This window comes from Meles meles, chromosome 12, assembly GCF_922984935.1.
Source record: "Meles meles chromosome 12, mMelMel3.1 paternal haplotype, whole genome shotgun sequence".
NCBI lineage: Eukaryota > Metazoa > Chordata > Mammalia > Carnivora > Mustelidae > Meles > Meles meles.
In genome coordinates this window covers 39,814,607-39,837,288 of record NC_060077.1, presented here as the reverse complement: position 1 = coordinate 39,837,288, position 22,682 = coordinate 39,814,607, and the positions used below count along the sequence as shown (strand labels likewise).

Here is a 22,682-nt window from a genome sequence, read left to right as displayed (position 1 = left end):
GAACACATAGTTCTTCCCTCTTCTCTTATTGATTTGTTCTATCATATTGATTGATTTGCAAATGTTGAACCACTCTTGCATTCCAGGGATAAATCCCACCTGGTCATGGTGGATAATTTTTTTTTTTTAATGTACTGTTGAATCCTATTAGCTAGGATCTTTTTAAGAATCTTGACATCTATATTAATCAGGAATATTGGTCTGAAATTCTCCTTTTTGATGGGTTCTTTGCCTGGTTTGGGGAACAGGGTAATGCTGATTTCATAGAAAGAGTCTAGAAGTTTTCCTTCTGTTTCTATTTTTTGAAATAGGCTTAGGAGAATAGGTATTATTTCTTCTTTGAAGGTTTGGTAGAATTCCCCAGGGAATCTGTCATGTCCTGGACTTTTGTTTTTTGGGAAGTTTTTGATCACTGCTTCAACTGGTCTATTCAGGTTGTCAGTTTCTTCCTGTTTCACTCTTGGAAGTTTATAGGCTTCCAGGAATGCATCCATCTCTCCTAGTTTGCTTCATTTATTGGCATATAGCCATTGATAATAATTTCTGATGATTGTTTCTATTTCCTTGGTATTAGTCATGATCTCTCCCCTTTCATTCATAACTTTATTAATTTGGGTCTTTTCTCTTTTCTTTTGGATTAGTTTGGCCAGTGATTCATCAATCTTATTAATTCTATCAAAGAACAACCTTCTAGTTTCGTTGATGTGTTGTACTATATCTCTAGTTTCTAACTTATTGATCTCTGCTCCAATCTTAATTATTCCCTGTCTTGTGGGTGGAGTTGGCTTAATTTGTTGTTGATTTTCCAATTCTTTAAGGTGTAAAGAGTGCTTATGTATTTGGGATTTTTCAATGTTTTTGAATGAGGCTTGGATGGTTATGAATTTCCCCCTTTAGATTGCCTTTGCTATATCCCATAGGTTTTGGACCGATGTGTCTTCATTCTCTTTGGTTTCCATGAATTGTTTAAGTTCTTCTTTCATTTCCTGATTGAACCAAACATTCTTTTTTTTTTTTTTTAGATTTTTATTTTTTATTTATTTGACAGAGAGAGATCACAAGTAGATAGAGAGGCAGGCAGAGAGAGAGAGAGAGGTAAGCAGGCTCCCTGCTGAGCAGAGAGCCCGATGTGGGACTCGATCCCAGGACCCTGAGATCATGACCTGAGCCGAAGGCAGCGGCTTAACCCACTGAGCCACCCAGGCGCCCCCTGAACCAAACATTCTTGAGCAGGATGGTCTTTAGCTTCCAAGTGTTTGAATTTCTTTCAAACTTTTTCTTGTGATTGAGTTCCAGTTTCAAAGCATTATGGTCTGAGAATATCCAGGGAATAATCTCAATATTTTGGTATTAGTTGAGACCTGATTTGTGACACAGTATATGGTATATTATTGAGTATTCTGTTGTTTTAGGGTAGAATGTTCTGTATATATCTATGAGGTCCATCTGGCCCAATGTGTCATTCAAAGCTCTTATTTCTTTGTTGATTTTCTGCTTAGAGGATCTATCTCTTGCTAAAGTGGCATGTTAAGATCCCCTACAAGTAACATATTCTTATCAATATGACTATTTTGATTAACAGTTGGCTTATGTAGTTGGTTGCTCTCAGGTGGAGGCATAAACATTTATAATTGTTAGATCTTCTTGTTGGATAGACCCTTTAAGAATGATGTAGTGTCCTTCTGTATCTCTGACTACAGTCTTTAGCTTAAAATCTAATTCATCTGATATGAGAATTGCTACCCCAGCTTTCTCCTGAGGCCCACTGTCATGAAAGATGGTTCTCCATATCTTCACTTTCAGTCTGGATGTAACTTTAGGTTCAAAATGCGTCTCTTGTAGACAGCATATGGATGGGTCCTGCATGGTACTAGCACAAAAACAGACACAAACACCAATGGAACAGAGTAGAGAGCCCAAATATGGACCCTCAACTCTGTGGTCAAATAATCTTCAACAAAGCAGGAAAAGATATACAGTGGAAAAAATTCTCTTCAATTAATGGTGCTGGGAAAACTGGACAGTTATATATAGAAGGATGAAACTTGACCATTCTCTTACATCATATACAAAGATGAACTCAAAATGAATGAAAGACCTCAACATGAGACAGGAATCCATCAAAACCCTAGAGGAGAACATAAGCAGTAACCTCTCCAACACTGGCCACAGCACTTCTTTCAAGACAGGTTTCCAAAGGCAAAGGAAACAAAAGTGAAAATGAACTTTGGGGACTACATCAAGATAAAAAGCTTCTGCACAGCCAAGGAAACAGTCAACAAAAGAAAGAAGCAACCCACGGAATGGGAGAAGATATTCGCAAATGACATTACAGACAAAGGGTTGATATCCAAGATCTATAAAGAACTTTTCAAACTCAACACACAAAAAATAGATAATCATGTTAAAAAATGGGCAGAAGACATGAATAGGCACTTTTCCAATGAAGACATACAAATGGCTAACAGACACATGAAAAAAAGTTCATCATCACTAGCCATCAGGGAAATTCAAATCAAAACCACATTGAGATACCATCTTGCACCAGTTAGAATTGCAAAGATTAACAAAGCAGGAAATAACAAATGTTGGAGAGGATGTGGAGAAGGGGGAACCTCTTACACTGTTGGTGGGAATGCAAGTTGGTGCAACCACTTTGAAAACAGTGTGGAGATTCCTCAAAAAATTAAAAATAGAGCTATCCTGTGACCCTGCAATTGCACTACTGGGTATTCACCCCAAAGATAGAGATGTAGTGAAAAGAAGGTCCATATGTATCCCAACGTTCATAGCAGCAATGTCTATAATCGCCAAAGTGTGGAAAGAGCTGAGATACCCTTTGATAGACGGGTAGATAAAGAAGATGTGGTTCATATATACAATCGAATATATGGATGAATATCCAACTTTTGTGTGGACGGGACTGGAGGAGATTATGCTAAGTGAAATAAGTCAAGCAGAGAAAGTCAATTTTATGGTTTCCCTTACTTGTAAAACATAAGGAGTAACTTAGAGGATGTTAGGAGAAAGAAAGGAATAGTGAATTGGGGGATTCAGAGGAGGAGACGAACCATGAGAGACTGTGGACTCTGAAGAACAAACTGAGGGCTTTGGAGGGGAGGGGATGGGAGATGGGTGACCCTGGTGGTGGGTATTAAGGACAGCACATATTGCATGGAGCACTGGGTGTTGTACATAAACAATGAATCTTGGAACTCTGCATCAAAAACTAAGATGTATTTTATCGTGACTAACACAACACAAAAAAATTAAAAAAAAGAAAGATACCCACTAGCAAAGAGGATTTGTTAATGGGTATCGAGAAATATGTTTCATTTACATAGTTTTGTGGCCATAAACAATGTATGCCCACATACAAACTCACAATTATACACTTAAAAATTGGGGAACAGTTTCCCAATTTTGAAGTCTTCCAAATTGGGGTACCTGTGTGGCTCAGTCATTAAGTGTCTGCCTTCACCTCAGGTCATGATCCCAGGGTCCTGGGATCCAGCCCCACTTCAGGCTCCCTGCTCAGCGGGAAGTCTGCTTCTCCCTCTCCCACTCCCCCTGTTTGTGTTCCCTCTCTCACTCTTTCTCACTCTTTAAAATAAATAAATAAAATCTTTTTAAAAATCGTCCAAATGAAGGGTTTCAGGGGTCTTTGAACTTACTTTTAAAAATACAAATATTGCACTGAATGATATTTCATTATTTACTTAACTGATTCCATATTTATGGATGTTTGGGTTGTTTTTGATCTTTCTTCCCAGTCATATCACACTACAGTGAAAAACTAGCACGTGTGTCATTTTGCATTTGTGCTAGGATATCTGTGGAATGGCTTCTCAGAACTGAAACTGCCGGGAGGTGGGGGGGGCTTGGGTGGCTTAGTCGGTTCGGCATCTATCTGACTCTTGGTTTTGGCTCCTATCATGATCTCAGGCTCTTAAGATATTGGGCTCTGCATCTAACATGGAGTCTGCTTGTGATTCTCTCTCTGCTCCTCCCTCTGCTCATGCTTGCTCAATTTCTCTCTCAAATAAAGAAATCAATCTTTTAAATCTTCAAAAAAAGAAAGAAAGAAGTGAAACTGCTGGTCAACAGAGACTCATATTTTCCTGCTGTTCATTTCCACATGAGCTGCCCCACTCAACAGTCCCATGAATCTTGGATTAGGACCTGTGTTCCTGTAGCCTGTCAACAGGGTGTATTATCAATTTTTTGGATTTTTGCCAAGATGATGAATGAAAAATATCTTACTGTAATTTTAATTTGTTTCATTAGGACGAAACTGAAGATCACTTTGTATATTTAAAAGCTTCTTGTTTTTCCTTTTCTGTCAAATATCATTTTACATCTTTGGTCTATTTTCTGTTGGAATGATTACTCATCTTTGGGTCTCGATAAATTAAGAAGATTAGTCTTTTGTCTACATTATGAGGTGCATTATTCTTTTTTTCCCAGTTTGTCATTTGTCTTTTTAACTTTTTTATGATATTTTTTAATATGCAGAGATTTTTGTTGTTTAAGAATGGAAATTACCAAACTTTTCTTTCATGGCTTCTAGATTTGAATAAAAGTTAAAAAATCCTTTTCTACTCCTAAATTATAAAAAGCTTCTACTTTGTTTTTCTATTACATTTACGATTTCCCACATTTGAATCTTTGATAAATCTGAATATATTCACACTATAATGTGAAGTAAGCACCCAGCATCTTCTCCAGGTGGCCATTCATCTGTCCCAACATGTGTATACAATACACTAAACTCACATGTGCATTTGCTCCTCCTTCTGGTGTTTCTCTTCAGGTTCTCTGGGTTATCTTTTCAGTTAGCAGTGACACACTGTTTTAATTATGACAACCTTGTGTTTTAATAGGATTCCTTAGGATATTTAGTGTTTCACACACAGAAGAGTTCTCTTCTGTTCAGTGTTAGAGTCAGGCATCTGACAGTCCAATCCCCAGTCCACCTTACTAGTGTAACAATTCTAAGCACGTGATTTCATTTCTGGGAGTCTGTTTTCTAGGCTGTGATTTGGAGATAATCATAACCTCTTTACTGAACTGAGATCCACGGAGAAAGCCTTATTGCAGCACATGACACATGGTGGACTCCCCATGGTAGCTGTCAAGTGTTCTGCTGGATTTCAAACTGCCAAGAATATATCCAGACTTCATAAAAATTAAGTAAGCCTACCTATTCCTGTTGACTGACTGAAGAAACATATCTCAAATGAACAGAATCTCTGATGAAAGAATACTGAGGGGAGAGTAAAGAATCTCAAAACCCTAACCAAATTAATTACCTATTTAAAAAACATTTATCAAGGGTGCCTGGGTGGTTCAGATGATTAAGCATCTACCTTTGGCTGAGGTCATGATCATAGGGTCCTGGGACTGAGTCCCACACTGGGCTCCCTGCTCTCCCTCTACTCCTCTACTCTTCTTGTGCTCTCTCCCTCTCTTTCTCTCAAATAAATAAATATTTTAAAATTATAATAATAAATAAATAAATAAATAACATTTTTGAGCCATTATTATATAACAGGAACCATGGTGGATTTGGGGCACAAATGAAACACAATGTCCAGTGTTTATACATGGACTACCCATCATCTGATAGGTGTTTACTACTGAATGGCTAATGGAGGAAAGAATAAAGACTTAAATGTACTCAGCTGTCCCCCACTCCTTATCACATGCTCACCTCCTCTGTGACAACCCTGTACTGGCACATTCTCCCTGCACCACTCTGACCTCACCTCTGCCTCCCTGCCTTCCTGCACCTTGCATGCAACCATCCCTGCTGCTCTCCAGAGCTTCCCTCCTGCCCACCTCTGTCCTGTTCACTCTGACTCACAGACAAGATGGCCAATGGATCCACATCTCTCTCCACCAGGTTTCAAAGTGCAGATCCAAAGTCCCTTGACTGCATTTTAACAGATGGCTCCACCTTAGCTGACTAAAGCAGAAGGATCTCCTGCTGGCCTTGAAAGAGCTGGCTACCATGCTGTGAAAGGGCCTGTAACAAGGAACTACAGGGTCTCTTAGAGCCTTGCTCAACACCCAGCAGAAAGCAGAACACTCAGTCCTATAACCAAAGGAACAGAATTCTGTCGACAACCACAAGAGCTTGGAAAGATGACATTGAGCACACCCTCCACTCCCAAAAAGATCTCAGCCAGGCCAACACTTTGTTTTTACCCTTTGAGACCCTAAGCAGAAAATTCATTTGAGTCATGCCTGGGTGTCTGGCCTACAGAAAATGTGACGTAATAATAACTAGCTGTTTCAAGCCACTAAGTTGGGTGTAATTTGTTAAGCAGCAATAGAAAACTAATACATTCCTACTTCTCCTTTAGGAGTCAACTCGGGGAGATTTCTTTGCTCCTACTTCCTCCTCCCCTCTCCACCCATGAAAATTAGGTAACCTGATGCTGGAGAGGATGTGGAGAAAGGGGAACCCTCCTCCACTGTTGGTGGGAATGCAAGCTGGTGCAATCACTCTGGAAAACAGCATGGAGGTTCCTCAAAAGGTTGAAAATAGAACTACCCTATGACCCAGCAATTGCACTACTGGGTATTTACCCTAAAGATACAAATATAGTGATCCGAAGGGGCACGTGTACCCGAATGTTTATAGCAGCAATGTCTACAATAGCCAGACTATGGAAAGAACCTAGATGTCCATCAACAGATGAATGGATAAAGAAGATGTGGTATATATACACAATGGAATACTATGCAGCCATCAAAAGAAATGAAATCTTGCCATTTGCGACGACATGGATGGAACTAGAGCGTATCATGCTTAGTGAAATAAGTCAATTGGAGAAAGACAACTATCATATGATCTCCCTGATATGAGGACATGGAGAAGCAACATGGGGGGGTAGGGGGATAGGAGAAGAATAAATGAAACAAGATGGGATTGGGAGGGAGACAAACCATAAATGACTCTTAATCTCACAAAACAAACTGGGGGTTGCTGGGGGGAGGTGGGATTGGGAGAGGGGGAGCGGGCTATCGACATTGGGGAGGGGAGGCGAACCATAAGAGACTATGGACTCTGAAAAACAACCTGAGGGTTTTGAAGGGTCAGGGGTGGGAGGTTGGGGCAACCTGAGGGTTTTGAAGGTTCAGGGGTGGGAGGTTGGGGGAACAGGTGGTGGGTAATGGGGAGGGCACGTTTTGCATGGAGCACTGGGTGTTGTGCAAAAAGAATGAATACTGTTACGCTGAAAAAATAAATAAAATGGGAAAAAAAAAAAAAGAAAATTAGGTAACCTACTGAAGCCTGGATATATCATATACAAATTTCTATTATTGGGCTTATCACATTGCACTACCATCATCTATCTTATTGGTCTCACCTGCTTTGATGAGCTTACTGAAAGCAGACAGTATCTTAACCATCTCTCATCCCCAAAACATAACTTGGCACCTAATCTAGCTCAACAAATATTTGCTGAATGATGGCATGAATTCAAGTACTTTTCTACCTGGCTGATTTCACACCCAAAGGTATCATGGATATCTTTATGCAATTAAAACAATAGAACCTGATAAAACTATAATCCAGAGGTTCTCAAAATTTAACATGCATATGAGTCACCTGGGTATCTTGTTAAAAGGCAGACCTTGATTCCATAGGTCTGGGATAGGGCCTGAGATGACCAGTTTCCTATAAGCCCCTGCTGATGCCACTCCTGAAGACCTATGGATCACAGCATGAGCCCCACAACGCCATTTACCAGGCAGGGGGTGGAAATAGAAATGCCATAACCCAATCCAATCTAATCCTGTTCGACTGCATGTAAAATGATGAACTGAATCGGTCTAATTTTCTAAGGCAGCTCCTTACCCCAATTTCATCCCTTTTTACCCACTCAATACACAGGAAATTTACATAATTCAAAACAACACCAGTCTTTTCTCATGAAAGTTCTACTGCAAAAACTGAAAATGGTAACAAGAAATAGTATTCAAGAGTTGATTATGTGAGCACAACAGTTACTGAAGCATTTTTATAATCACTGTATCATTCAAATATAAAAAGAAATATATAATATGCTGCCTGTCACTCCGTTTGTAGATTAGGATGTTTGGTTCACACTTCTTTATTTGCTATTGAAATTCTGCCTAGATAGAAGAATCATATTCCTCCAAAAAATAATCTTACCTCTCACTTCGGAATTAAATTACCCAAGCTCCTTCTGTCCATATGTTTTTTGGATGAATCAAGGTTATAGATACTTAGACATACACCTGAAAGATCACAATTTTGTATTTAAGAATAAATTCATGTTTCTCTTAAGATACACTGACCTCCTGGGTGGCTCAGTGGTTTGGGCCGCTGCCTTCGGCTCAGGTCATGGTCTCAGGGTCCTGGGATCGAGTCCCGCATCGGGCTCTCTGCTGGGCAGGGAGCCTGCTTCCCTCTCACTCTCTCTGCCTGCCTCTCTGCCTACTTGTATCTCTCTCTGTCAAATAAATAAAAATAAAAAAAATCTTAAAAAAAAAAAAAAGATACACTGACCTCATTTTTGGGACAATTTTGTAAATAAAAGAGTACTTAATATCATACCTTAGAACAGGAAAAATGCTGAATTTGGGATAAGGACAAATCCCAGCCCCACCCACAAAAGTATATAATCATGAACAAATGATATATATTCTCTGGACCTAATTTCTCTTGTCTATAAAATAAAGGGATTGGGGCACCTGGGTGGCTCAATGGGTTAAGCCTCTGCCTTCGGCTCAGGTCATGATCTCAGGGTCCTGGGATTGAGCTCTGCATCGGGCTCCCTGCTCAACAGGGAGGCTGTTTCCCCTTCTCTCTCTGCCTGCTTACTTGTGATCTCTCTCTCTGTGTCAAAGAAATAAAAAAAAATCTTTAAAAAAATAAATAAAATAAAATAAAATAAAGGAATTAGACTAAATGTTCTCCAAAGCTCCTGCTAGTTTTAACATTCTTTTCTTCTGTCTGAGCTAATTATTTCATAAATGTAATAAATCCACACTGCTATTAATGAATAGAGAGTTAATTAAAAAAAAGGAAAGATAAAATGAGCACTTTTCCTTATCTTCTCAGACAGAACACTTAAGAAAATCAGTATGAATTGAGAAAAATAAAACCATTACTGTGATTTCTCAGGTTTCAAACTTCCGTTCCGAAAACTGAAAATAAAGCATTAGGGGGGAAAAAAAACACTCTGAAAAGGGGGAGAGAGTGGTTCAAGGAACACAAAATAAGTCTTTGCTACAGTACATTTCCATTAGCCAACCTAAAATGCATCATTTGGAAGATAGGATTATAAGGTGGTAAAATAACCAACAAGCCTTCATGTTCTGTTACCTCCTGATGGATGTGGATGCATCATGTACTTTTACTACAAGTTACAGTGATTTTTCTAATTAATCAGTGTCCACATTTCCCTATCTACAAATTCCAATTAAGGAAGCGAAACAAAGGATTTTCACCCACTGATCTGTGATTAGCAATTTCAAGTCCTAACTTTGGAGCTACCATATACTGCCCTTTCCTCTCTCACCCTCAGACCAGCCCCTGGAACACAAGACAACTATCCAGCCACCATTGCTTCTCTTCCATAGAAGCAGACGGTGACAACTATTGGTTTCATGGACTATGGAAAACCATTGAAATCTCCTTTAGTAACTCCAGTAATAAGCTAGCATTTGAATTTCATTTGTTGTCAAGTTCATTTTTCAAATTGTCTTTGTCTCTGATCCAATGTACGTGACAAACTAAGACAAATGAAATTAACCTTTCAGATTAAAAAATAATAATAATAAAACAGGAAAGGATTACTTTCCATTGCTCTCCTGGAATTCAGATGCAGACAGACAGAAGGAAATGATCTCATTTTATTCAAATATTCAATAATATAATCTCTGAAAGAAATCTCTCTCTAGTATTTGTATTCATCGTGTTCTTTATTTTTTAGTATTTTATAATGCTGTGACATTTTGGAGGCTTGTGGGCGGGGGAATTAATTCTTAGAGATAGCCAACAACTTGCCTGGATCATGTCTTTGAAATGCAAACCAACCAACCCTGAGCCCATTCCCCACTCACTACTTCTTATGGAGTTCCTGCAGTCTGGGAGGCTATCTTCCACCCCTAAATCATCCCAGGGTCAGGTACCGGACAATCAAAGAACATCCCCCAAGCCAGAAACTACAGAAATTATTAAAACCAGCCAATCCTAAGCCTCCTTAGTTTCCTGACCCTCCTCATCCATTCATTCCTTTTAAAAAACACAATAAAGGGGGCGCCTGGGTGGCTCAATTGTTAAGCATCTGCCTTCCCCTCAAGTCGTGATCCCAGGGTCCTGGGATCTAGACTGAACTGGGCACCCTTCTTGGCGGCAAGCCTGTTTCTCCCTCTCCCACTTCCCCTGCTTGTGTTCTTGCTCTCGCTCTCTGTCAAATAAATGAATAAAACCTTAAACACACATGCACACACATACACACACGCACACACACACTAAAGACTCTTGCCCATGTTTTCCCCTCCTTCTTTCTGTCCCTGAACATACTAAGGCTTCCTGGGACAGTGCTGCACGATGTGCTGTGCTCCCCCCTTGGGAAATGTGAGTAACAAACTAATTTTCAGAAATCACCTAAAGATCTGTTAGCCTCACTCTACCTGAATAAAAACAAAATTCCAAGTATATTTTAAAACAGTATCGGCTAAGATTTCCACCAAAAAAAAAAAAAAAAAAGAGAGAGAGAGAGAGAGAACATCCCCTTTCTATGGTTCCCCCATATATAAATGAATTCTACTGGCTGATGTAAACTGGTATAGCAGTCAAGTGTAGGGCAGCAAAATGATAAAAAAAAAAAAAATTAGGTACTACTGAAGATTAAGAAACTAATACAACCCTACCCTAAATATTTTCTCAATATCTGTTTGAGTATATTATAAAAAATTTCACTACTCTATGCCTAGGTCAAAGCCAACCATGGCTCCTTCCTCTAGTATATCAATGTCAGCAGACACAATATCAAGTACAATTCCTCTGCTCTGCCGTCAAGACTCTCTAAGCTTAACCACTCACGTCCATTCCAGTCATCTTACTATTACATTACATACCAAATCTCAGACTCACTGAAAGGGAAAGACCCTTAAGATACTTTAATCTAAGACTTTTGTTCTATAAACAAAGAAAATGAGCCAGAGCCTGATGAAGGACTTATCTATCCTTGGTCATAGAGCTAATTACCTCCAGAGCCAAAGACTAAAATACAAATACTCTGACCCCTGGCCTACCACTCTTTCTACAAAACTGCCAATAGCAACATCTGCTCAGTCAGACAAGTCATAATACTCTCGTCATTTATCACATATATCATATTTGCTTCCACCCCCATACCTTTGGTCATGCTGCTTCCTTGGCTCAGATGATCCCTCTTTTGACCCTTCAACTTCCTTATCTCTCAAAGTTAGTTTCCTAGAGCACCCAGATATTAAAGTACAAAGAAGTTAGATTCTCTCATATTGCATTTTACCAGGTTGGATTTACTTTACCATAAATTTGGATTTATTTTACCTTATTTACCATAAGGTTGGACTTATGAACCATTTGTTACAACAGCATTAAATATGCATTAGATAAATTTTATTTGTTAAATACATTAAATAAAGCATTAAATATAGACATCTTAGATTCTCCTCATCCTTCAAAGCCAAGACGTAGGCTCCAATGCCTCTACCTTTCTCTGAAGGCTGAATGCACGTAGGAGCACTCATGTGCATGAGCAGTTAGTTGTCTCACATTGCCCTATATAAGTTAGTTCTTTTCTATTCAACAACAATAAGTTCATTTTTCAGATTTATTCAGATACTTTAGAAAACAGATGTCTCCTATTTCTATTTCTCAAAGTTTAGAGTTCACTAATCAGATATAGATGCCTAGATTTTAAGAGGTACAGAGGAAGAGAAAGAATGGAAACCAGTATTTAGGCAGTATCAGATATTTTACACACACAATTATTTTATTCTTCTAGAGTCAAATAAAATTTCCTTTTTTATTTAGGAAACTTACATTTTTATGTTGTAAATCTGAAATTTTACAACCTACACATGGTTTGGGATCTTATGACCAGAACATCCACATGCACACCAAACACCTAAGAAATCACTTTGGAAAAAAAAAAAAAAATGTTTGTTTCCTCAATTATCATGTACCTACACTATACCAGTCAATTCTGACGGTGGTGAGTGGGAAAAGGATAACAAAGGACACCTGTCTTCATGCTGGATGTATGAAGAAGCATAACATGTTAAGGAATCTACAAGACCCAGGGCAATGCCCCTCTTCAAACCTGCAGCAGCACCATGGGCCAGCCCATAAATGAAACTCATCCACATGACAGATCTCAGTAAACAAAGGCATCAGACATTCAATAATAAAACCTTAGCAAAAAAAGCACTCGTGCAGATGGCATAAGAGAGGGTATACCCTGGGGTGACCTCAGAAGATGATATAAAAGCCTTATCAAGATGTTAAATGCATGTAGTCTTTAGTAAAACAAGTCTACTGATAAGATTTTATCCATGAATCAACTATAAAAGCCTATGAAAACATGTGAATAAGAACATTTGGGTTTAACACAATAGACGACAACAAAAACTAAAAATCCCCTAAATGTTTAGGGAAGAGTACTGTTTAAATGAATTATGGTACATTCACAGAGTGGAATGCTAAGCACCACTGAAAACAGTGACATGTTCTGCATGTGTTCCAAGACATACGTGCTTAAGAGCAAAAGAAAAAAAAAAGATACGGACCAGGAAGTAGAATATGAGCCCAATTGGGATACATGTATACATGCAGTAGGTATTATGAATATATGTGTGCATAAGGGCTTTGGGTTTTTTAGCTTCCTATTTTTGCTTTTGATTCCTATACAGATAGATGAGAAAATAAAAACGGGGTCACATCTTTAAATAAAGATTTGTGAGGGGCGCCGGGGGGGCTTAATCAACTTAATCCAACTCTTGATTTTGGCTCAGTTCATGACCTCAGGGTCCTGAAATTGAACCCTGAGTCAGGCTCTGCACTAGGCATGGAGCCTGCTTAAGATTCTCTCCTTCTCCTTCTGCCCCTCCCTTGCTCTTTTTCTCCTTATCTTAAAAAATAAAATTGGGGGGTTTAACACGTGTGTAAGTGGGTACAGTAGAGAATTTACTTCTTATTTTCATACTATTTGTACTATTTTTTTAAACCCTGTGCCTGCATATTGAAAAATATAAAGGAATGTTTCTGAATTTCTGTGAAGAAATACATAGAAAATTTTAGTAGAAGACATTCATTGGCAGATACTATTATCAACATCTGGAAATTACTAGATATTGAAGATATGAAATTACTACCTCAAAAGCAGATGTTTATTTTTTAAATTTTTTTAAAGATGTTATTTATTTATTTGACAGAGAGAGACACAGCGATAGAGGGAACACAAGCAGGGGGAGTGGGAGAGGGAGAAGCAGGTTTCCCGCCAAGCAGGGAGCCTGATTCAGGACTCCATCCCAGATCCCAGGATCAGGACCTGAGCCAAAGGTGGCCGCTTAATGACTGAGCCACCCAGGTGCCCCAAAAGCAGATGTTTAGAAAGTACCCAACTGGGCGCCTGGGTGGCTCAGTGGTTTAAGCCGCTGCCTTCGGCTCGGGTCATGATCTCAGGGTCCTGGGATCGAGTCCCACATCGGGCTCTCTGCTCGGCAGGGAGCCTGCTTCCCTCTCACTCTCTCTGACTGCCTCTCTACCTACTTATGATCTCTCTCTGTCAAATAAATAAAATAAAATAATAAAAAAATGTTACGCTGAAAAAATAAATAAAATGGAAAAAAAAAAGAAAGTACCCAACTGTTCATTAGTTTTATGTTTAATGTGCTTAATCTAGAAATGCTATTTTGCTTAGTTGACAGGAAATGTCACGTGTAAAATTATATGTGTTACACAGAATGTAAAGTATGTTAGTGATAATTCAAGCAAATTTCAAACATGATTTTAGTAATCAAATTCAAGCATGATTGAACCCCTTTCTCTCCGCCGTGAATGCAGTCACAGATGTAAATCAGTTTGTTATATTAAACTATTAAATTTAACTAATTAAAGTGGACACTTTGACAACAAGCTCCTAGCTGACAGTATAATGTGGAATTCATCCTAAATGCACATCTTTTCTATTATCCTATGTGAACATTCTTTAAAATAAGTGTATGCTCCAACCACCTCAAAACTTAAATCAATAATATGGCCCTTTGAAATATAATTATCTTAGTATGATCAAAGAAGCCCACTTGCCTAGAGATATCATTAAACACCAGGAACATCATTCAACAGATATTTTTGGAAATCCAACCACGTAAGGCACTACACTCGAACAGCATCTATGTAAGTGTTGAGCACTTCTGGGGTTCAAAAATGGGGAAATCCCAACATGGAAAGGAAATAATGGTAAAGTTACTGGCATCAAGTTAGAAACCAAGTTCGGCTTCAAGAGAAAACTAGGATTTGTGACGATACAGAAAAGACAGAAGTCTGAATACTCATGTTGTAGAGCAAGATAACGCAAGTGCTGAGAATGGATGGTAATAATTTTAGCAGCTTGACAAGAAATGATACTGAGAAAAAATAGCAAATGTGTTTAGACAGGAGAGGTAGTGTCCAATATTAAACACAAAAATGTAAGAATTATGAAGCAGCCATTACTGAATGACTCTAGGACAATTAGTAGGGAAGACAGTCCTAACTCTCTCAGACAGTGGTTCTCAAACATGAGAGCATACCTCTATCACGGGGAGGCCTTATAAAATACAAACTGCTGAGCCCCACTCCCAACATATCTGATCCAAGAGGTCTGGAGTAAAGCCCAAGAAATTGCATTTCTAGCAAACCTCCAGGTGATGCCCATGCTGTTGTTCTAGAGACCACAGCTGAAGAACCGCTATCCAAGGATAACTGTGAACACATTGAGTACCTTGTCTCCTCAGAGGGCATGACACAACAAACCAAAAATGCTGAGAAAAGCATCATCCTCACATAAGTTGAGAATGGTTCAGGTCTAAGTCTGGTCCAAGGAACCCCTTTGAAGCGAGCTTTCTGGGGTACACTGAGAGTGATCGACTCTCACAGAACTGAGATGAAGCCAGTCTGGACCTCGGGGGGAACTGGATCTCGGCCCCACATTAACCATCTCACCTCCCAGTGAGGCTGATCTGAAGGAAACAGTTCTGTGACTAGACACAGACATACAGTTAATATCTGAAAACCAACTGTGGACAAGATCATCACTTGGCATGTCTTATTTAATGCTGGGAGTTCATTAAACCATACCTAACCTGACAGCAAACCAAAGAGTGTATGACACTGTGTCACTTCACCAGCTGCAATATGTAAATGCATAACCACAAACCACTTGAAGACCCCAAAACCCATACCAATACATAGTAAGAGCCCATGAGAGGTCTAATGAGAATGTTCTAATGCCCCACTATCACCAAAACCATCATGATGGACGTATCCTGGTCACTTCTGCCACCTTGAAATGTGTAGAAATACAAAAAGTTGCCACAGGGAAAGAGCATAAGTAACTAGAAGCAAGATGCGTATTATACCCTCCAGCTGTCAAGATGTCACTGTGAGGTATTTTTTAGATGGGATTTATACTCAAATAGTAGACTCTGAGTAAAGCACATTATCTTCCTTAATGTGGAGGGGCCTCATCTAATCAGTTGAAGGCCTTAAGAGAAAAAAAGTCTGACCTCTCTAAAGAGGGAATTTTGCCTCCAGAACGCCTCTGGACTCAAGGTTGCAACATTAACTCTATTTTGGTTCTCCAGCCTGCCAACCTGCCCTGTAGATTTCAGACCTGTCAGCCCTCACAATTGTATGAATCAATTCCTTAGAGTAAATCTTTCGATATACATATGTACACATATACATCTAATTCATCATTATCAAGTAGGGACAAAGATTGTGAACAGGGATGTGACAGGACAGTCAACTACTACCATTGGTTCTTTTTCTGGAGGACTCTAACAAACACAACACCCTCCAGTTCACAGTCTCTGTCCCTCACTTGATAATGATCAATTACCTCCATTGTTACAAAGAAAATTCCCTTTGGGATGCCTGGGTGGCTCAGTCAGTTAAATGTACGACTCTTGATAATGACTCAGGTCATTATCTCAGGGTTGTGAGATTGAGCCCTGCGTCAGGCTCAACAGTGAGCATGGAGTCTGCTTGAGGATTCTCTCCCCCACTCTCTCCCCCTACTTCACTCACATGTGCATGTGCGTTCTCACTCTCAAATAAATAAATCTTTAAAAAGGAAAGAAGGAAGGAAGGGAGGGAGGGAAGGAGGGGGGAGAAGAAGGTCTCTAAAATTCCCACTAAAATGTACCATGACTAATATTTGGATTTTCTTCCTGGTATTTTCCTACACATACATATGTATAGTTTTATCTCTAATTCAAAAAGTAACACATGTTAATGGTAAAGTATATGAATAGAAAAGATGATATAGGGGTGCCTCGGTGGCTCGGTGGATTGGGCCTCTGGTCTTCAGCTTGTGTCGTGATCTCAGGGTCCTGGGATCGAGCCCCACGTTGGGCTCTCTGCTTGGCGGGGAGCCTGCTTCCCCCTCTCTCTCTGCCTGCCTCTCTGCCTACTTGTGATCTCTCTCTGTCAAATAAATAAATAAAATCTTAAAAAAAATAGAAAAGACAATATAAAAAGCACCTGTATCCAATCATCTAGTAATAACTACTCAATATTTTAGTCTGTCTCCACAACAAATTAAAGCTCCTCCTTAAATGTCTAATAGCTGACTGGGGGAGGTATTTTTTCTTTTTATGTTTTATATTTTTTGAGATTATTAATTACTAATTATTAAATAACTACCTTCAGTTGGAGAAATATCCCTTTCTGATAAGACATAAATTATTTGTGCTATATTTGGTGGGGAATTAGGAGAAAAGATTATTTAACAAATTTTATTTGATAAAATCTTAAGTATCAAAACATTTATTGAGAAAAATAAATCCTGTAAGTATTTTTCGCAGAAGTAATTATCTTATCATAGCAATGCATTGTGTTTGTAAATACCAGCATAAAATCTTGGACAACGTGGGCCAGTCACAGAATATCATAAGATATAACTGTATGAATTACCATGTCATATGAGATATACATAGTAAAATATTATATTTACTTTTCTGCGATATGTTATATTTAAAATACATGCACATGTAAATGTGCTCAAAGGATATGCATTAAAATGTTTTTAAAACTTTTAAAAAAGTTCTCTTTTCACTTTAAAATGAATTATTACCCTTTAAAATGTTGTCAGGCTTTAATGACATTTATATCTCTGTATATAAAACTCTGTATATAAAACATCTATATCTCTGTATATAAAACTCAACCGGGGGGCGCCTGGGTGTCTCAGTGGGTTAAAGCCTCTGCCTTCGGCTCCAGTCATGATCTCAGGGTCCTGGGATCGAGCCCCACATCAGGCTCTCTGCTCGGCAGGGAGCCTGCTTCCCCCTCTCCCTCTGCCTGCCTCTCTGCTTACTTGTGATCTCTGTCTCAAAAAAAAAAACAAACAAACAAAAAACAAACAAACAAAAAAACTCAACCAGAAGCAGACAGCGCCTGCTCATTGAAAAAACAGCCTCTGCTGTGGTTACACAAACTATACAATTACATTGTAAATTTCCACAGTTAGCACAAACTAAGGGCCCAGGAACTTGACATCTTACCAAGCATCCATCCTGATTCAAATGCTCTTTGGAATCCATACTAAGCTTCCTCTTTCTGTTGGGCTGTTTCATTGCCACTTTAGCACTCCTTAGCAGTGTTTTTCTGCAAAATAGTGCCACATAAAAAAGTTTAGGAGTTTTGCCCCTTTAGAATAACAAAAACAAACCCAAATAATGCTTTCATTAAACTTCTAACTGGTTGCCATAAATACCCTGAAAAATGAGCTGACATAAAAATTTCACTGTTGCTCTTATAGATCCCACTAAAATAATAAGCTAATGGGGAAAAGAGATGAGTTTTCTACTTCACCTAGAATTTGTATCATAAAGAAAATAGATACTATTTCTTTGGTCTATCTAGCACAATATTTTTGGCTGTTTTGTGCAGTTTTGGGGAGGTGATTGTATTTATTTTTGTTTTCTTTTTTGCTTAATTTAACTAATTCAGGTTCACTGCAATCTACCTATTCAGATTCCATACTCACATGGTCTGACTGTCCACAAGTATCAAGGCAAAAGTATTCTTGGTGAGAAGACTTTTTTCATACAAGGCATAGCACAGAAATCTGGAACAGAGAAAATAAAAAAATTTATGAATCCAATTTATCATGACCATTCTTCAGTATACTAATAAACAGTAGTGGACTAGTAACAAAATTAAATCAGTAATCAAAAACCTTCCAACAAACAAGAGTCTAGGACCAGATGAATTCACAGGTAAATTCTACTACACATGTAAAGAGTTAATACCTATCTCTCTCAAACTATCCCCTTCCCAAAAAATAAGAGGAAGGAATTCTTCCAAATTCATGCTACAAGGCCAGTGTTACCCTGAAACCAAACTAGACAAAGGTATCACAAAAAAGAAAATTACAGGCCATTATCCTTGATAGTACAGATGCAAAATCTTCAAAAAAAATTAACAAACTGAATCCAATAATACATCAAAAGGATCATTCACCCTGATTAAGCGGGATTTATTCCAAGGATGCAAGAATGGTTCAATGTCTGCAAGTCAATCATGACACACCACATTAATAAAACAAAGAATAAAAATCATGTGATCATCTCAAAAGATGTAGGAAAATTGTCTGACAAAATTCAATATCCACTCATGATAAAAACTCTCCACAAACTGGGTTTAGAGAGAATATACCTCAACATAATAAAGGTCATATATGACAAAACCACAGCTTACATCATACTCAACAGTGAAAAGCTAAAATCTTTTTCTCTAAGATCAGAAACAAGATAAGGATGTCCACTTTCACCACTTTTATTCAACGTATTGTTAAGTCCTAGCCACAGCAATCAGACAAGAAAAAGAAATAAAAGGCATCCAAACTGATGAGGAAGAAGTAAAACTTCCACTGTTTGCAGATGACATGATACTATATACAGCTGGCCCTCAAATAACACAAGTTTGAACTACACAGGTTCACTTACATAAATATAGTAAAATACTGTAAATGTATTTTCTCCTCTTTATGGAATTTTCTTAATAACATTTTCTTTTCTCTAGTTTACCTTATTGTAGAAATATAACATATAGTACATATTATACACAACATGGATTAATTGACTGTTTATGTTATCAGTAAGTCTTCTGTTCAACAGTAGGATCTTAGTAGTTAAGGTTTTGGGGGTTTGAAAGTTTATATACAAATTACCAACGACACTGGAATTGGTGCCCCCACATTGTTCAGGGACAACTATATAAAAAACCCTAAAGACTCAAAATAACTGTTAGAATTAATAATTGATTCAGTAAAGTCACAGGATACAATATTTCTATATACCATTAAAAAAGTCAAAGAAAAAAATTACAAAAACAATCCCATTTACAAGTGCATCAAAAATAATAAAATACCTTGGAAAATATCTAACCAAGGAACTGAAAGACCTGTGCTCTAAAAAATATAAGATACTAATGAAAAAAACTAAAGATAAAACAAACACAATCTCATGGATTGGAAAAATTAATATTGTTAAAAGGTCCATTCTGCCCAAAGTAATCTACAAATTCTCTGCAATCCTTATCAAAATACCAATGGTATTTTTCCACGTAATTAGGACAAATAATCCTAAAATTTATTTGAAACCACAAAAGACCCTGAATAACTAAAGCAATCTTGAAAAAGAAGGACAAAGCTGGATTTCTCAGATTTCAAAGTATATTACAAAGCTATAGTAACTGGGGTGCCTGGGTGGCTCAGTGGGTTAAAGCCTCTGCCTTCGGCTCAGGTCATGATCCCAGGGTCCTGGGATCGAGCCCCGCGTCGGGCTCTCTGCTCAGCAGGGAGCCTGCTTCCTCCCCTCTCTCTCTCTGCCTACTTGTAATTTCTGTCTTTCAAATAAATGACTAAAATCTTAAAAAAAAAAAAAAGACCTTTAGGAAAAAAAAAAAAAGCTATAGTAACCAAAACAGTATGTTACTGAACAAAATCAGATACACAGATCAACAGAAGAGAATAGAGAACCCAGAAATGAGCCCAAACATACATGATCAGTTAATGTATGACAAAGGAAACAAGAATATAATACAATGATAAAAGAAAAATCTCTTCAAAAATTGTATTGGGAAAATTGGAACAGCTACATGCAAAAGAATAAAGAATGAAAACGGACCACGTTCTTGCATTATACACAATAAATCAACTCAAAATAGATTTAAGTCCTAAATGTAAAACCTGAAACTATAAAATTTCTAAAAGAAAGTGTAGGCAGTTATCTCTTAGATATCAGCCTTAGTATTATTTTTGTGAATCTGTCTCCTCATGCAAGGAGAACAAAAGCAAAAATAAACAAATAGGACTACATCAAAGTAAAAAGATTTTGCACGGCAAAGGAAACCTTCAACAAAACAAAAAGGTGGTCTACTAACAGGAGAAGATATTTTCAAATGCTCTATCTGATAATGGGTTAGCAACTAAAATATATAAAGAATTCAAGGCACCTGAGTGTCTCAGTCATTTGAGTGTCAGACTCTTGGTTTTGGCTCCGGTTGTAATCTTGGGGTCATGGGATAAAACCCCACATCAGGCTCCACGCTCAGCAAAGTCTGCTGGAGAATTCTCTTTCTCCCTCTGCCACTCCCCACTCTCTATAATAAATAAATGTGAATAGAAGGGAAGAAGGAAGGAAGGAAGGAAGGAAGGAAGGAAGGAAGAATTAATCCATATAACAACTCCAAAAAAGCAAATAATCCAATCAAAAATGGAGAGAAATCATGAATAGACAGTTTCCCAAAGGAAAAGTCTTCCCAAAGGAGACTTTGAAAAGGAGACACATGAAAAGATTCTCAACATCACTAATCATCAGAGAAATGCAAATCAAAACCACAATGAGATATCACCTCACATCTGTCATAACAGCTAGTATCAAAAAATCAATAAAGGGATGCCTGGATGACTCAGTCAGTTAAGCATCAACTCTCAATCTCAGCTCAGGTCTTGATCTTGGGGTCATGAGTTCAAGTCCCACGTAGGGCTCCATGCTGGGTGTGGAGCTTACTAAAAAAAAGTCAATAAATAACAAGTGTTGGTGAGGATATAGAGAAAAGGGATCCCTCTTGCACTGTTGGTGGGAATCCAAACTGGTGCAGCCACTATAGAAAACAGTATGGAGGCTCCTCAAAAAAAAAAAAAAAAGAGAGAGAGAGAGATACCATACAACCCAGTAACTCCACTTCTAGGTATTCACTCCCCCCAAAAAATAACACACCACACTAATTCAAAAGGTTACACCCACCCCTGTGTTTATTGCAGCATTATTCACAAAATCCAAGATATGAAAGCAACCAAGGTGCCCATCAACAGATGAATGGGTAAAGAAAATGTGATATATATCTATATATAAAATATACACAATGGAACATTACTTGGCCATATAAAGAAATGAATTCTTGGCATTCATGACAACATGTATGGCCCTAGAGGGTATTAGGCTAAGTGAAATAAGTCAGATAGAAGACAATATATGATTCACTTATATGTAGAATATAAAAAATAAAACAAATGAACAAAAAAATAAATTCACAGATACAGACACAAAACTGGTGATTGCCAGAGGGGAGGGAGATAGAAGGATGAATGAAACAAGTGAAGGTGATTAAGAGGTACAAACTTCCAGTTATAAAACAAATATGTCATGGAGATGAAAGTGCAGCATGTGAAATATGGTCAGTAATATTATAATGTTGTATGGTGACAGATAACATGTTATCATTAACATGATAATAATGTGGTAACATGATAATAATAATGATAATCATTCTCAATAACATGATAATAATAATGGTGACAATAATGGTCACCATTAGTGTGGTGACCATTTCATAATGTATCTAATTGTCAAATCTCTAAGTTATATTCCTGAAACTAACATAATATTATACATCAAATGTAGTTCAATAAAAAATTAAAATTAAAAAAATGAATAAACACTAGTAGACATTCTTTGAATAGTTATCTGGAATGAGTTTTTGATAAGTAGGTTCATCATTTTAGAGAACTTAGCCCTTAGCATTATCAGAGTACCACTGAAGCAATAATTTGGTTTGAATAATTTTATTTTTTTAAGATTTTATTTATTTATATGACAGACAGAGAACACAAGTAGGCAGGCAGAGAAAGAGGAGGAAGCAGGCTCCCCGCTGAGCAGAGAGTCCGATGCGGGGCTTGATCCCAGGACCCTGGAATTATGACCTGAGATGAAGGCAGAGGCTTTAACCCACCGAGCCACCCTGGTTTGAATAATTTTAGCTACGACTAACATGTAATTAAAAAAAAAAAAAGAGTTTAGCAGTCCTAAATCATCTATAGTCCCCAGTGTTTAGAATCATTCACCCAAACTTCTTCCCTGATCTGTCCTCCTGCACA

At 38.0% G+C, this 22,682-nt stretch overlaps 1 protein-coding gene across 1 annotated transcript in view; it reads right to left on the bottom strand.

Annotated features, from left to right (window-relative positions):
- The window catches only part of L3MBTL4 (L3MBTL histone methyl-lysine binding protein 4), a 500,325-nt gene that overhangs the window by 396,336 nt on the left and 81,307 nt on the right, over positions 1 to 22,682 (bottom strand). The window contains exons 2-3 of the mRNA XM_046025260.1: positions 18,288 to 18,368; positions 17,803 to 17,905 (exon numbers count right to left, since the gene is read on the bottom strand). Coding sequence (XP_045881216.1) covers positions 17,803 to 17,874 — 72 coding nt within the window. The 5' untranslated portion in view covers positions 17,875 to 17,905; positions 18,288 to 18,368. The remainder of the gene's footprint in view (positions 1 to 17,802; positions 17,906 to 18,287; positions 18,369 to 22,682) is intronic.